The sequence below is a fragment of the Nomia melanderi genome, chromosome 2, assembly GCF_051020985.1.
Source record: "Nomia melanderi isolate GNS246 chromosome 2, iyNomMela1, whole genome shotgun sequence".
Taxonomy (NCBI): domain Eukaryota; kingdom Metazoa; phylum Arthropoda; class Insecta; order Hymenoptera; family Halictidae; genus Nomia; species Nomia melanderi.
This window is the reverse complement of record NC_135000.1, coordinates 28,468,728-28,484,191: the sequence shown is the minus strand read 5'-3', so window position 1 is coordinate 28,484,191 and position 15,464 is coordinate 28,468,728. Positions and strand designations below refer to the sequence as shown.

The 15,464-nt window shown below is 44.4% G+C and overlaps 1 protein-coding gene across 3 annotated transcripts in view; it reads right to left on the bottom strand.

Annotated features, from left to right (window-relative positions):
- Nucleotides 1–15,464, bottom strand: part of Gfrl (Glial cell line-derived neurotrophic family receptor-like) — a 440,074-nt gene that overhangs the window by 103,409 nt on the left and 321,201 nt on the right. For 2 of the 3 annotated variants that reach the window (XM_076374198.1, XM_076374199.1), the window contains exon 6: nt 2,933–3,109. In XM_076374198.1, coding sequence (XP_076230313.1) covers nt 2,933–3,109 — 177 coding nt within the window. Of the gene's footprint in view, nt 1–2,932; nt 3,110–4,977; nt 5,941–15,464 lie in introns of all 3 variants that reach the window. The other variant, XM_076374200.1, reaches the window with a different exon arrangement.

The following is a 15,464-nucleotide window of genomic DNA, read 5'->3' as shown; positions in this document are numbered from 1 at the left end:
CACTTTTGAGATATGAACAGTTGGACAGACAGTTTTAATCGACGAACGCGACGGAAAATTAGCCCGGCCGTGTTTTGCTTTGCGGAGGAACAGTGTTTACACTCGACGGAAAAGATCAGTTTTATTAAAACGTTGAAATTCATTTTTGTAGAATGATATCGTCGTTTCGTAGAGATTTTCCTTCGGGAGAGGTTCACTTTTGAGGCATGAACAGTCGGACAGACAGTTTTAATCGACGAACGCGACGGAAAAGATCAGTTTCATTAAAACGTTGAAATTCATTTGTGTAGAATGAAATCGTCATTTCGTAGAGATTTTCCTTCGGGAGAGGTTCACTTTTGAGGCATGAACAGTCGGACAGACAGTTTTAATCGACGAACGCGACGGAAAATTAGCGCGGCCATGTTTTCCGCGATGGCGAGCGGCGCGCGCTGTCCGCGAGGAATTTACAGCCGCTAAAGCAGCGCATATTTACCGGCCAGGCCGGAATAATGCTGACCACGGTTCTGTTCCTGTTCACGCGTAGAAGCTCGCGCGTCCATCAAGCGGCATGAATTACAGGGGCCGGTCCGTGGAAAAATATGTATTCGTTTCGCCCGCTGGAAACGCCGGATCTCGGTTACCTTTGCGTCTTTTGCCTTTAGGATTACCCAACGAGCTCGCGGTTCCATTTAACGCGAGTGTTTTGTCGGTGATTCCATCAACGTATCTTCTGACGCTCAGCCGGGAACTTGGGGTATCAAAAGCTTCACGATGAACAGTTTGGTTGTCCATGGAAGAGCTGATTTTGAAGGGTCAGTGAGTGAAATTAGATGGAGAGTAGTTGTTTATAAAGGCACGGAGATTTTAAATGTGGTGTAGGGGAATTGGGAATTGTATAGATGTGTGGGAATTGGAAATTGTACAGGAAAAACGTGGGAGTTAGGAATTGTATAGAAAATGTGTAGAAATTCAGAATTGTATACAAAATGTGTAGCAATTAGGAATTGTATAGAAAATGCGTGGGAATTGGAAATTGCATAGAAAAAACGTGGGAATTAGGAATTGAATAGAAAGCGTGGGAATTGGAAATTGTATAGGAAGAACGTGGGAATTAGGAATTGAATAGAAAGCATGGGAATTAGCAATTGTATAGAAAAAGTGTAGAAATTAAGAACTGCATAGGAAATGTGTAGCAATTCGGAATTGCATAGAAAGCGTGGAAATTAGGAATCGTATAGAAAAAGTATAGAAATTGGGAGTTGCATAAAAAATGTGTAACAATTAGGAATTGCATAGAAAAAGTGTAGAAATTCAGAATTGCATAGAAAATGCGTAGCAATTAGGAATTGCATAGAAAACTTGTAGAACACAGAAATGCCACACAAACTATATAGAAATTATAATATACTGATCTATAGAAATTTGAAATAAATTTCACAGAAGTACGCAAATTGTTCTACAGTAATCGCATAGGAAGGTCCAAGTACAAAAGTTTGTTAATTTCGAAAATGAAACACTCGCACGAGATAAAAGCGTTTAGAAGAATTTAAATGTTGACATTTCAGCTGGAATTTACTCGAACGGCGCGCAAGGGTTAAATTACGCGTGACTTCTGGTTGCCGGGTAGGCCGGTGCCTCGTAAATTTTTCTGGTTCCGGTCTGAGAGAAGTTCCGCGCGCGGAATCGATCGCGGCTCGCGCAATATCGCGGAACATCGCGTCTTCTCCGCGGTCCAAGACTTATCGCGGCGAAAGTTTAATTTAATTTCGTCCTGGGGTCCCCTCATTTCCTGTCCCGCTCGTATCTCCGCGTATTATTTCTCGCGCCGCCGGATTCCGAACTTTAATCGCGCGGCAAGTGGCAAGTTCCCGCTGGATTTCGATATCCAGCCCTCGTTCTCGACCAATTTTCGGGGGAACGCGAATAAATGATTAAAAACTAGATCGTGGATCTTTTTACACTCACCGATCAATATAAAACGCATCAATTAACATTCCACAGTTCAATTCGCAGAATGCACAGGAACACCTGTTCTACACGAAGGAAATATTTGCGTTTTATTTCGATCGTAGGAAACCTTTTAATCGATAAAAGAGTTTCTTGTTTACTTTAATGGTTATAATGTAATTTACACTAATTGGAATTAGCACGGGGATATTCATTGTATCGAACATTTCCGTGAAATCCAGTTACCGGATAAGACAGACACAGCGTGGACGCATCTTTCCGAAGACTCCGGGGTCGCGTTCTAATTAGAAGCTACTTTGACTCCGCGGGATATGAATGAATGCATGAGATTCATCGGGAAGATACTCCACGGAGGAAGGAAACCGTCGCTGAAGTCCCAAGGATGAGAGAACGGTTTCTATAGTTGATGGGACGCGTTATATGGAAACAGAATTTCGCGAGTATTCATGATATCGAATTGACGGTCTCGCTTGGAATTCTTTCTCCCGCCAGCCTTTTAGCATTTCCTCGATTATTGTCCGTTTCGAGTCAGTGATATTAAACATACATACTATAAAAGTGTTGAAACTTTTATAAGAATTATAGGAATGACAGACCGAAGATTCGATCATCGATTAAAATTCTCCAACACTGAAAAGGTTTTATTCTAATTATTCCAAAGCTAGCTAATTTCATTTAATTCGAACATTTCGTACACTCGAAGTTATTTAATGCACTGAATAAAAATAATATAATCAATGGATAGAGCTACTTTATTCGAATATTTATTAAATCAAATATAATTATATTAAATCTATATAGCTATATTAGAGCTAAATTAAATCAAACGGCGACAGAGTTATCTCTAGAGTTCAAGGGGTCGAATCAGAAACAATATTCCAGTGGATCAGAGTAGAAAGGAGAAGTCTCAGATTAATTTCAGTCGAACGATAGACGAATGTCGAAAGAAGTTCTCTCTAGTAATATAAATCGAGCCACTCACCGTCGTGATCGTCCGTTTGGTTTTTCTTGTGATGCGTCTTGTGATGATGGCCGCCGGGGACAGTAATCTGCTTCATCGCGAGTAGATCCTTGTGATTCGCGTCGATCAGCGGGTTCTCCACCTGCGACTCGATCACCTCGAAGCTCGTCGAGTTGTCCGGATGAGAGATGACCTTCACTGTAAACGAGCAAGCGTAACGGAGCATGGAGGAAAGAATTGCCGCGCCTAATCGCCGACTCTCGTCGCTTCTGTCCGCGGGAAGTCGGCGAAGAGGCGCGGGAAAAGATCTACGTGGATCTTCGAACTGACTTTGCAACCGTTGCGGAACAGTCTTGAAGAACTCAAGCAATCGCGACGAAATAGGTCATCCTTATTAACCTCCATTAACTAAGCTCAAAAAACTCCAAACAAATCATTACTCTTCAAAATCACTCCGATAGCTTAAGAAACTTAGATTCTTCAATTAGAAGACAAAATTGCAACTACCTTTGAATTCACTTTCAAATGAGCTCTCAAGACATTAACCCTTTGCACTCGAGAGGTGACTCACCACTTGATTAGTACAGTGAAACTATAAAATTTGATATTTATTAAATTTCCCATAACGCATCATTTTGAGAAATACTCAAACGAAACAGCTTTGTTCCTCAATGTACGATTTCTCGTCGAGTTTCACAAAATATCGATTTCAAATATTTCTAGTGAAAAACTTCCGAGTGCAAAGGGTTAAATAATTATCAAATTCAAATTGTCAAGAGTAGAATCAAGACTTTCCAATAGAAAGTTCAAATTCTAGAATCTTCCATCATTGCTTGAGATTCTCCAAGAGCGTCACCGTGATCGGCAAGATCGTTCGAAGGCGTCGAAACGACGGAAGACCGCCTGAAACGTTAACAACTGCGCCGCGTTCTGAATCGCGGACCCGCGAAAGCGCGTGTCACCGGGAAACGATAACTGGTAATTAACCGCTTAACTTTCCGTCGCCGGTTCTTGTTTCGCGGCGTCGAAACCGCCGAACTGCCCCGCCGCCCTCCCAGGGGTTGATTCGGAGTTCCGAGTTCTCGTCGATCAACAGTTGAGCGCCGCTAATCGTCCCCGCCCCGAAACCGCCGCGCCGCTACGCACGGGCAAGTCGCCGATAAAAAAGTTCCTCCGACGGTGGGAGTAACGAACGGCCACGGAAACTTTGTTTAGGGGCAACTTGCCACTCGTCCGGGCTCCAGATTGGCGCGCGCGGCGTTCGGAACGGCAAGTCGTCAGTGGCGAGCGGAGCATCCAGTTGCCGGCTTAATAATTTATCCCGAAATTCGGCGGCGATTCGGCCGCCGAAGGTCCGGACGCGATGATTGATTCACGACTCGATAAGCTCGTAACGAGGGTTGCTTCAGTGGAACACAGTTGCTTGAAAACCTCGATGAATGTTTCATGGGGGTTTTACTTTTTGCAACTCGAGATCTGTACTAATGTTTCGGGTCGAACAGTGACTGGGATCTACGGCGTGAAGTTGGTAACAGCAGTCTATTCCATAATGGAATACGAATTTCTGGATCGCGGTTCATTAATATCATGAGCTTGCAGTTTATTCTGCGAGAGATTGATTTAGAGAAAAAGTTGCGGCGATGTCTCGAGATTGTTTCATGGAAATGGTAAAGGTATCGAAATACTTTGTTTCTCTAATTATAATGAAAACTACCGATTTGTGAGGTTTTTCTCGTATGTAGAGTCTTCGAGACTCACAAGATTTTGCGTTCGTCGAATGATCCAAAGTTACCATCAAACTCATTAGTACCAAGTCTACTCCCACACCGAACGTTACCGTAACTTTCAAGATGCGTTCGCCAAACAATCATCAGCGAAGGTACCGCGAAGCTCGGCTTGGCCCGAAGAATTTCAATCCGAGCGAAAGTTCCAACGAGAATTCGACGATCCGCGAAGAACGAAAGCCGCCGCGACGACTTGCGATTCCCGGGTCCGTAAACGTGAGCGGTATGGCCGCGGCCAGCGATCGATGGTGTCTGTGCGCACCTTGACACCGATGTACGAACCTTGGTCGACGAACCCTTCGAAGGCCTCGCGGAGATCGAAGAGCCGGTCGACTGGCACCGCGCCGATCCTGAATTCGAGGTCATCGAGGTCGTCGTCGGCGCGATCGAAGATCGCCCGGTGCTCGTAGGTGGGCCTTGGTGCGAATTTCTTCCGGTGCACGAGGCCAGGCCTCTCGATTCGCCTCGCCTCGTCCACGGTAGGCGTTGGACGGGCCGGCAGATAACTCGGCGGCGACGACGACGACGACGATGACAACGACGACGAAGACGAAGACGACGACGACGAAGACGACGTCGCGACGGACGGTGGTGCGGGTGGTGCAGGGTGGTTGTGCTGGTGGTGGTGGTGCTGGTGATGGTGATGATGGTGCAGGTGCGCGTCATGCTCGCTTTGGGAGTGCCTTGGCTGCAGGTGCACTGTGCTGGAGGCACGATCATGCTTGGACAACGTGGAAGAAGAAGAAGATGAAGAAGAAGAGGAAGAAGAAGAAGAAGAAGAAGAAGAGAAAGAAGAAGAAGAAGAAGAAGAGGAAGATGAGCCGCGATCATAGAAGCTCCCAGGTCCCTCCATCGACCGATCATCATCCGTATCTTTCTCCCTGTACGCAGTCCGGTGCTCGTTATCGGTACCGGGACGAGCCTCATGCCGGTTCTCGTAATCGGCACGAGGATCGTATTCATCGACCACGAGGACACCGGGCCTGCCAGGCAACTCCGGTGCTTCCTGATGCCGGCCGTGCTGATGACGATGCCCGTGCTGACGCCTCTGCCCCGGCTCCTGGACGTCGTACGTGCTCTCGTGGTCGTAGTACGAGGTGCGCGCGGCCCCGGGGAACAGATAATAGGGGTACATACTGGTCGGCGGTAACCAGAGCTCCTGGTAGCTCTCCTGCTGCGGGTCGAACGGATACAGGGCCGAGTCCGTGCCCGACAGGTCTACGGAGGTGGAGGAGGGCAGGAACTCTGTAACAGAGAAGCAGAGACGCGGACGAGAACGGGGTGAGTGGGGTGCGTGATCGCATCGGTACACGTGCACGGACGAGGTTCGCGTGGTACATGCTAGTTTCTTTTTTTTTTTTTAATTCTGTTCTTTTTTTCACTTTACTTCGCCTGCTTTTTTTCTCTTTTCGTTCCTTTCTTTCTTTCTTTGTTTGCTTTTGTTTCTTTCTTTCGGGTTCCCTCTCTTTTTTGTGGTTGCTTGTGATCGTGACCGGTGAGGTCGTGGTTTCGTGGTAGTGAGATGCTGCTGGTGGTGGTGGTGGTGGTGGTGGTGGTTGTAGTGATTTAGTTGCTGGTATGGGCGAGTTGTTTGACACGGGATGAGGGATCACGCATGACGACGAGTGTCGGGAGTTTTGGGACGCCCGGGGGAGGAATTAATCGCTGGCATTCCGCGGTCTATGGAATGGTGTTCTTGATGGCGCGTTTGGAGCCTTCGGATGTTTCGAGACGCGTGTGTAAATTTTGTAATGTTTCGATACGAAGCGGTTTTTCGCGCGTATGTTTTATTGGATTGATTTCTCGCTTGAGAGCTGTATAGGGGATGCTTGTCCGAATTTCCTTCGTAACACTCCGATACCGGTTTAGAAACGTCATCCACTTGTTAACCTGTTAACTGGGCTTGCGCAAGTGCGGAATTTCAGTCGATTAAAAACAACTTCGCATGGTTTCACGGGAAAAAAATGGAGAGAGAAGAACGCGCACAATCGGACTCGATTAAAAACTATTTCATACATTCTTCTCGACTGCAGTATGAACAAATTGAAACCGAATACAGTCCATCCGAAACAATTTCAGCGATAAAAAAAACATCAATATAATGTAACTGATACCAATACTTCGGAAGCCAAAAAAAAGAGGATCGACCAACGGAATGCCAAATGGAAAATCAAATTTACCTCTCTTTAACGATACATGCTAACCCAATACTCGCAGCTCCAATAAACAGTGCATACCTCCAATCAAGCGAACAAAAATATTGTAAAATCACTGCAACCTTTCTCCGAAAGAGTCTCCTTTAACCTAACTCGTCTTTCCCAGTTAGAGAGTTAACGATCCTCGTTGAACCTCTAAAAGTTGACCTCTAGAACGACTATCCTCTTTGAATCTTCAATACTAGATTTACTGACATTCACTGTACAGTTTGTTCTATTGTTCTCAGAGAAATTGTTATCCATCCATTCAGATTTCAGAAATGAAAGATCTAAGAGTAGACAATTAGGATGCATAACTGCGTTAATAATAGACCCAAAAATTTACCACAAATGCTCATCGAATTCAATAAGAATCAAACTGTCTTGTTCCGTAAATCTAGCGTTAAATGATTCCTATAACATCCGGAGTGTTCACAAAAAAAGGATAAAATAAAGAACGACTAGCGATCCTCTTCGAACCTTCAATACTAGATTTACTGTACAATTTGTTCTATTGTTCTCAGAGAAATTGTTATCCATCCATTTAGATCTCAGAAATTAAAGATCTAAGAGTAGACAATTAGGATACATATTTGCATAATTGCGTTAATAATAGACCCAAAAATTTACCACAAATGCTCATCAAATTCAATATAAGTCAAACTGAGGTAGTCAACGTTGACGAAGTCAAACGTCCCGTAAATCTAGCGTTAAACGATTCCTACAACGACATCCTGAGTGTTCAAAAAAAAAGGATAAAATAAAGAAACTGACAAGTTCGTATCTTCCGATAGATGGGCCCTAAGAGGCGCGTATCGGCAAAGGACCGCATCCGCTGAATTATTCCGCAGATTACTCCAGCAACAAGGTCTATCGCGGGCCATTAGCGTCCCCGGAGGAGCCAATCAAACCGGCTCGGCAAAAAGACGAGCGGATCCGGGGGCGTTCGCTCGAGGATCATTCCTCGAGCGTGGCTTCAAAGCCTCGCCGGGAGGAGAACGTTTGCTTAGGCGTGTTCGCCGAGTCCTCGGAGCTCCCGAGGAGCTCCGGGCGCGAAAGGGAGTCCCCGCCGAAGTCGAACGTCAATTCCGATTACGACTTGGTTCGTTTAACGCCCGGCGCCACGGTTTCTTCGAGATCTTTTTGCGACGAGTCCTCCGCCCTCGCCAGGGAAAAGAAAAACACGCCGATACGAGGATCTTAGGGACAGCAGCTCGCAGTTCCCTGATTGCTGCCCCTCCAGCGAGACGCGTACTTGGGAAATTAAATCTAAATGATCTCCGGAAGGATTTCACTTGAACCTCGAGAGCGAGTTCCGGGGAACTTTTGGAGAGTTACATCGATCCTGCGAAGTGGAGGCTGGTTAAGGTTTACCTGTAATTATGCACTGTTTAATTTGGCTGTGGTCATTGGGATTGGATTTTATTTACGTTTCTAGAGATACGTCTGGAGGGATAGGAGTTTGTCGGATCTTTCGTAATTATCGAGTTTCATCGAGATGTTTGTTATTTACATGTACGTTGAGCTTATGAATCAGGATTGACGTTCGTTGGATGTAATGGAAATTGCTGGAGTAGTCCGCGAGTTTCAGTAAAGATACAGGAAAAGAAATCGGTTTTAACACTAGATTTACGGTCGTTTGTTGTACGGTTTGTTTTATTGTTTCTGGGAAGCTGTTTGTCTATATAAATCGCGGAGATTGTAGCTTCAAGCGTTGCGTATTTGCATATTTTCACGAGTCAAAGTCGACTTAAACTGTTGCTAAGTAATGTTTAAAAGATTCGATATTAGTTACCACTAGGTTTACGGGCATTTTTTGTACACTATTCTATTATTCCTAAAAGAATTGATGCTCGTTTATTTATTGTGGAAACTGGAGATTCGATAGTAGGTAATTGGGGTACATGTCAGTGTGATCGCATCAATCAAAAGCGTAAACATTTACAAAATAATATCTCTAAAATCCAATATGCGCCAATTTCACGCGTTCTGTAAACCTAGTGTTAACAGTTTGACTGCCAAGTAAACACGCATCAAAGCTTCTATGCACTCGAAACAGTTTTGTTAATAAAGCGGAAATGAAAAAGTCAAGATTCTTTATGACGATTGTCCTAGTATCTTTCTTATGTCTCGTACATCCAACAATATTCAGTTCTTTCGGTACGCTAACAAGAAAATTAATGTTTAAGATTACATAAAGAATGGCGTCGCTCGAATTCGTGTGACACGGCAGTTGAAGCGTTAAAATGACGACGAACCGCGGTATTCTTAACCATTAGATCTACTTCTCAAAAATTTGATATTACAGAGATTTCACGTGGAAGTTTGAGGGCCGACTGAAAATAACGAACCGGTGAATTCTTAAGCGTGAAATTCAATATGCGTCAATTTGACGCTTTCCGTAAACCTAGTGTTAAATTGACGGGTTCCGTAGATCTAGTGTTAAAAAGCTCCATTCCTTACCGTAAAGTAAAGCCTATCAATTCGAAGTGAACTTTCGTCGAAGGAGATCGACCGAGTAGTGAGAACACTCTCCGTCCAGATCGAAAGCGGAGAAGGGTAGGTAGGAGAGAGTAGTGAGTCGATCGAGTAAACAGAGAGTAGACAGTCGTAGTTAGGCGGTTAACCAACGGTCATGCACGATGCTACAGATAGAAAGTAGAAAATTCAAGGCATGCAGGCTGCGGAACATGCACTAAAAGATACGGGGACCCTAGGGATCCCCGTTCACCTCTCTCTCTCTCTCTCCCTCTTTCACTCGCATCCGTGCAAAAGTAACAACCGCATGCGGTGCATAATCTGCTCGCATTCCCGCTCGAAGGCTTTCGAACTGTTATCCGCGTGCATCGGGGCGGCGCAGCCGGTCTCATTTCCAAAATGAACCACCGAAGAAAGATCCGCGAGTACGCCGATCCGTCGAGAATATCACCCCGACACCGTGTTAACCGTAATCGAACAGCGATTCTTCATTTTCGGAAGATTAATCGCGCAACGAAAGACCGACGGAGAGCCCTAAAAGAGAACACAAATCCAGCGATCAATCTAACGCATCGTCCCGATATGAACCGTAATCGGTAAGCAGCCATCAATCTTTAAAACGAAGATTAACCGAAACACTCGGAAAGAAACTCATAAATCCGCGAATGCGTCGGGCGCATTGTTCCCGATCGCGTTACACATATATCACCGGATTAACGTAAACACCACGCGACCGTTTCGTGTCGTCCGCGCAGAAACGTGCCGGCAATAAAACCAACGGAACCTCGCGGCGCGAGGGACGGCGGGAAGAAGGAGAAAAGGAAAGCGAGAATAGAGAAAGGTATGTTAATTTTTATCGGCCGCGAGCCCGGGCTCGCGTGTTCCTTTCAATAGGAGCGATTCGGCGAGCGATTTACGGGGCCACGGGGGAAAACGGTTCGCCGGTTGACCCGGTTCGAAGAAAAGTGCACCGGGAAACGGGGGGGGGGGAGGAAGACGCGAGCGCGCAAGGGGGCCGCGGTTGAATGGCGGCCGCACGCGGATTCATCCTCGAAATGCAAATCCTTCGAGCGGAATGCGTACTTAGGGGGTGCTGGTGCGCTCGTGCAGACGTTCCTTGACATTCGAGGATCCCGAGGCCGGATCCCAGGATCTCCGTGGACCGTTCCCGTCGTTGATTCGCAGATCCGGCTCACGGAATATTTTTCGAGACCGCGACGGGACAACGCGTTTCCGGGAGGCGGATCATCGTTTTCCCGTTTTCCTCTTCCTCCCTCGTGCGGACGATCGGGCGCCCGGGACGCGACTCCTTCGCTATTCGCCGATTACTCGGGTCGTGTGTCGTTTGTCTGTTGTATCTTGCCTCGGAAATTCGTGACTACGCTCGTGTGTGTTTCCCATGCGAGAATCGAGCAGCGAGTATCGCGAGTTCCTTGCCGCGAGAGTGATGCCGGTTTAACCCTTTGCACTCGGGAGGTGACTCTCCACTTGGTTTGATACAGTGAAATTATAAAGTTTCATGTTTAACACTAAAGTTTGTATGGGTCACTATGTGAAATATCAAAGAAAGCTTTGTCCTTTAATTTATCGATTAAATTTACATTAGTCGCAAGCATCGTCTATGTTTTATCGGAGAGTGTTGAATATTTCTAGTGAGAAACTTTCGAGTGCAAAGGGTTTACCCTTTGCGGACGGACGTCGACGTTTCAGAAATGTTCAGATTTGGAAGATTAAGTCGTGGACGAGTTAATTACTCGAACATCTAGAGATCTGCACGTAGTTTCCTTTTTCTATTGATCAAGCGACTGATATCATTTAGTTTCTGTTGAAGGTTTTGTATATTCCTAACCTTCGTTCGCAAAGGGTTAATGCACGAAGCTCAACGTTACACATCGAACTTCTTAATTTCGCTGAAGTCAAGCAAAGGCCAAGAGTCATCTGCCGAGTGCAAAGGGTTAACCCTTTGGAAAATTCTCACTAGAAATATTTAACATTTTTTGACTAGTGATTCTAATTAGTCGAACAGCGAGAGATCAGCACATAGTTCTCTTTCCATTAATTAAGTAACTGATATATAATTTAGCTTCAGGTTTTGTATATTTCAAAGAATCCTCGTCCGCAAAGGGTTAAACTGTTCGATTGTCAACGTTGCCGTAGGCTTTGAGTTGTTTCGCGTCGGTTTGTCTGTTCGGAATATCGTGGTTCGTGGTCCGATGAGTACGAGGTGTTTCTGGGAATTTTGTTTGTCCTCTCGGTTCCTGTGACGTGTTTGTCGTGTCCCTGTGTGTGGACCGTAGATGTTGCGATTAGACGCTTAACGGCGGCCCTGGATTGAAACGTTTGACTCGATTCTTCGACGCTGAAATGTATAATACTTGGTTGAAGTGTTCGTCTAGCCGAAGCGGTTCACCTAGCCGACGCCGGGAAGACGGGAGACAAACGCTTGCACGTCGCACATGCGCGCTCCGCGCTGTAAATTTACTTGTACGGCATAACGCTCTACAAATTAGTCCTCAACGGTTTAAGGGCGCGGTACGGATGAGCGAGTTTCGTCGCGCGCTTCACTTGAACGCTGGTATTGAGTGTAGACGCAAGGGAGTAATGTCTTTTCACACTGGAACTGCAGACGAATCAAACTGACTCAATTTGGAATTTTGATTTCAGTAGTACTAGAATTTTGATTTCACTGGTACTAGAATTTTGATTTCAGTAGTACTAGAATTTTGATTTCACTGGTACTAGAATTTTGATTTCAGTAGTACTCGAATTTTGATTTCAGTAGTACTCGAATTTTGATTTCACTAGTATTCGAATTTTGAGTACACTAGTACTCGAATTTTGATTTCACTGGTACTAGAATTTTGATTTCACTAGTATTCGAATTTTGATTTCACTAGTATTCGAATTTTGAGTTCACTAGTATTCGAATTTTGATGCTTTTGTAGGAGATTGAACGATTTTGTGCATTTTCACGGATTTAAGAATAAGAGGGCTTTGAAATCTCAAGAAATTTTATAATTTTGATAAGAAGTTAAGAATAAGTCATTCTAATCGTGGATTAGATTAGAATTTCCAATAGAAATATTATTATTATCGTTACTCTAAGTACTTTATAAAGCAATTACCCTGTCAGCCGAAAAGATTAATATTCCTAATTAACATTGTCGTTTCTATTACTTTGAATATTTTAATGATCTATTTTAACGACTCTTAGTACTCCTCGCTGTAAATTTTGTTACACTAAAAACGATGTCTGCTAATTTATAATATTCAGAGACTAATAAAAAGAAGAATGACCTCGCAGATCATTGAATTACAAGTTGAGATATTTTATCTGTTCCACAGCTGTTAAATCATTCAATTTTCAGGCAGCATGATTTCACGAGACACCGCGGTCGTTACGTCAATTCATTTAACGTTCCTTTCACGTGTTACATAATTCATTGCACCACTAAAACCAGCGACGAAACTCGATCACCTGTGCCGGACCTGAGTCGGTCTTGCGAGGCGCAAACTGAAAATCTCTCGATCCTGGGCCAACGATCCCGAATCCTCGCAACAGGGTTGCCTAACATTGTAAAGCCTTAGATCCGAGCGAAGCTGAAGACTTCATAAACGGAGATAAACTTCGTGGAACCCTTCAATTATCGATTCGCCGACCCCGAGATTCTGCTTCGGACTTATAGTTGGATCAAGAGGGCCGTGTCTCCGATCGATCTTCCTATTTCGAAGATTCTCTTACCGAAACGCGAAGCGTAACGCGAAGGAACATTCGGGAAATAGATCGCAGAGTTTCAAACGAGTTCGGATCTTCGCTAATTCCGACATAATTCGCTGCAAATTTAGATTCAATTTCACCACTTTAGATTGAACGTTCAATGAAAGATTAAGTAATTAGTATCGCCGGGAATTTAATTCGATAGTCGATCGATGATACAATTAACGGTATACCGAGTAGTCGTTCGATAATCGATGCTTAAATATTCAAGATCTAGTCGCGAAAATAATCAAGCAAATTGTTTTTGCAGCGTCCATCTCAGTGTTTATTCTCGTGCAAAACGTCTGTAAAATTTTGATTAATTTTTAATTTCATATAAATTTTTATTAGTTTTTAAAATTTCGGTTGTTGCGTCGATCTTGAGCAAAGAACGGAGACTAGATATTAACCTGTCAATTTTCCTGAAGATGGATTAAAAAACTGGATTGCTGAACGGAAAACCGATGAAAATGATGTTTCAGGCACGTCTAACATTTTTCTCGTATCATTAGCTTCATGAGGCAATGGAATAACATTGCAGGATTTATATCAACCATTTGCACTCGGAAGTTTTTCCCTAGAAACATTTGAACATTTTCCGACGAGATAAAATCGATATTTTATGAAACTAAGTCGACGAGAAATCACGCGTACATTGAGAAACAAAGCCATATTACTTGAATGTTTCTCAAAATGATGCATTATAGGAAATATAATATTAAATATCAAATTCTATAGTTTTACTGTATGAAATCAAGTGGGCTCAAGTCACCCGGGGGCTGCAATTCACCCCTCCAGGATCACTGGTTGAGTCCCACTCGAACGAATTTTTGTTTCTACGCGCCCACTATCTGGAAGGCTACAAGTCAGGAAGCTTCCAATTTTGCACACGCCTACCCAAAGGTTTATAAAAACCCACGCAAGGTACGGAGACGGTAGATATAAGAAAAAATTGAACTAGACACACGAGACGGAGTATATAGACGTCGTAGACTCTCGCCGCCGACGAGTATTACTGAACTCCCAAAACTAAACAGCAAATTATTTTCACCGAAGTAAGTATTTATACAGTCCACTTCCGATCAGTTCGCGCAAAGTTAATTCGGCGTGCGACGCACGGGTTTCCCTATAACATTTCGAAATAGAAAACGCGTACGCAACACCGCATTTGCAGTCAGTGATCACTGTCGCGGGAGCGGAACGCGTCGATGGCTGCGAGCAAAAATAGCTGGTCCGGTGTCATTAAGCTGAAGGGAGCACATGGAAGATGTTGCTTCGAGGGAACGGGATTACAGTGAAATTAAGGTCGAGCCTGCCGCGCGATAAAATCCTTATCTGAATCTCGATACCAGTGGCCTTTGGTTAATTAAGGAGAAAGGAGCTTATCCGAAGGAGGCTACAACGTCGTTCCGGCAGTCTTAAACACCCTGGTATCGCTATAAGTAATTGCTTCGCCGTGCTGTTCCTCCGTGTTCGACGGGCGACACGGGCAACGGGACCGGAAGTGATAAGTGAGTGCATTTGGGAACGCATTTGTCATCCGCGAGTCGGTATCGCCGAGCAACTCGCGTTCTTATTCGGTTTCCATTGCCGTTTCAATATTTATAGGAACATTTGCATGGTCAACGGAATAATATTGATATTATCATTTGCACTATATTTTTGGTTCCCCCATTTGTTCGTTCTCGTTGCTGTATATATTTGTATTGTTGTTTCGGATAATTTTACAGTTAAATTTTTACTGTTTCGATATACGATGCGAATAATATTTGTTCGATGATATTGACGTTATTTGCTCTATATTTCTGGTTCTTCGATCCTTTGATTTTTTTTGTTCTATAAATGTATCTATTGTATTATCATCTCGGATGATCGTGCAGTTAGACATCAATCCGTTCGAAGCGTCCGAAGCAGAATGTTCGCCTAACCTCCCATCAAATATTCAATGATCGCTGTCAATCCACCCGCGAAGAGAAAAGCTACCCTTGAATCGGTTTACACCGGAAACAGGCGATCCCGGAATCGATCGGAGTCTCCGGAATAATTTGAAAGCCTGTCAGGCTGGGAATCGTCGCGAAGGAGATGCCCTCTCGCGCGTCGGCCGAGGATCGAGCGGATTCCCTTTGTCCCAGGACGCATACATCGATCGCATGAACAGATAACGAACTAAAAGAGACACCACGCGCTGAGAAAAGTACAGACAGACAAACAGTTTACGAAAGGAAAAGGGCAATCGAGCGAGCCTCTCGAGACGTGGCCGAGAGAGAATGTAAATCGTTCTCGTCGGATCGCATTAAAACAAAAGGCAACGAACGGAAGAGAACAAGAAGTAGTAGAAG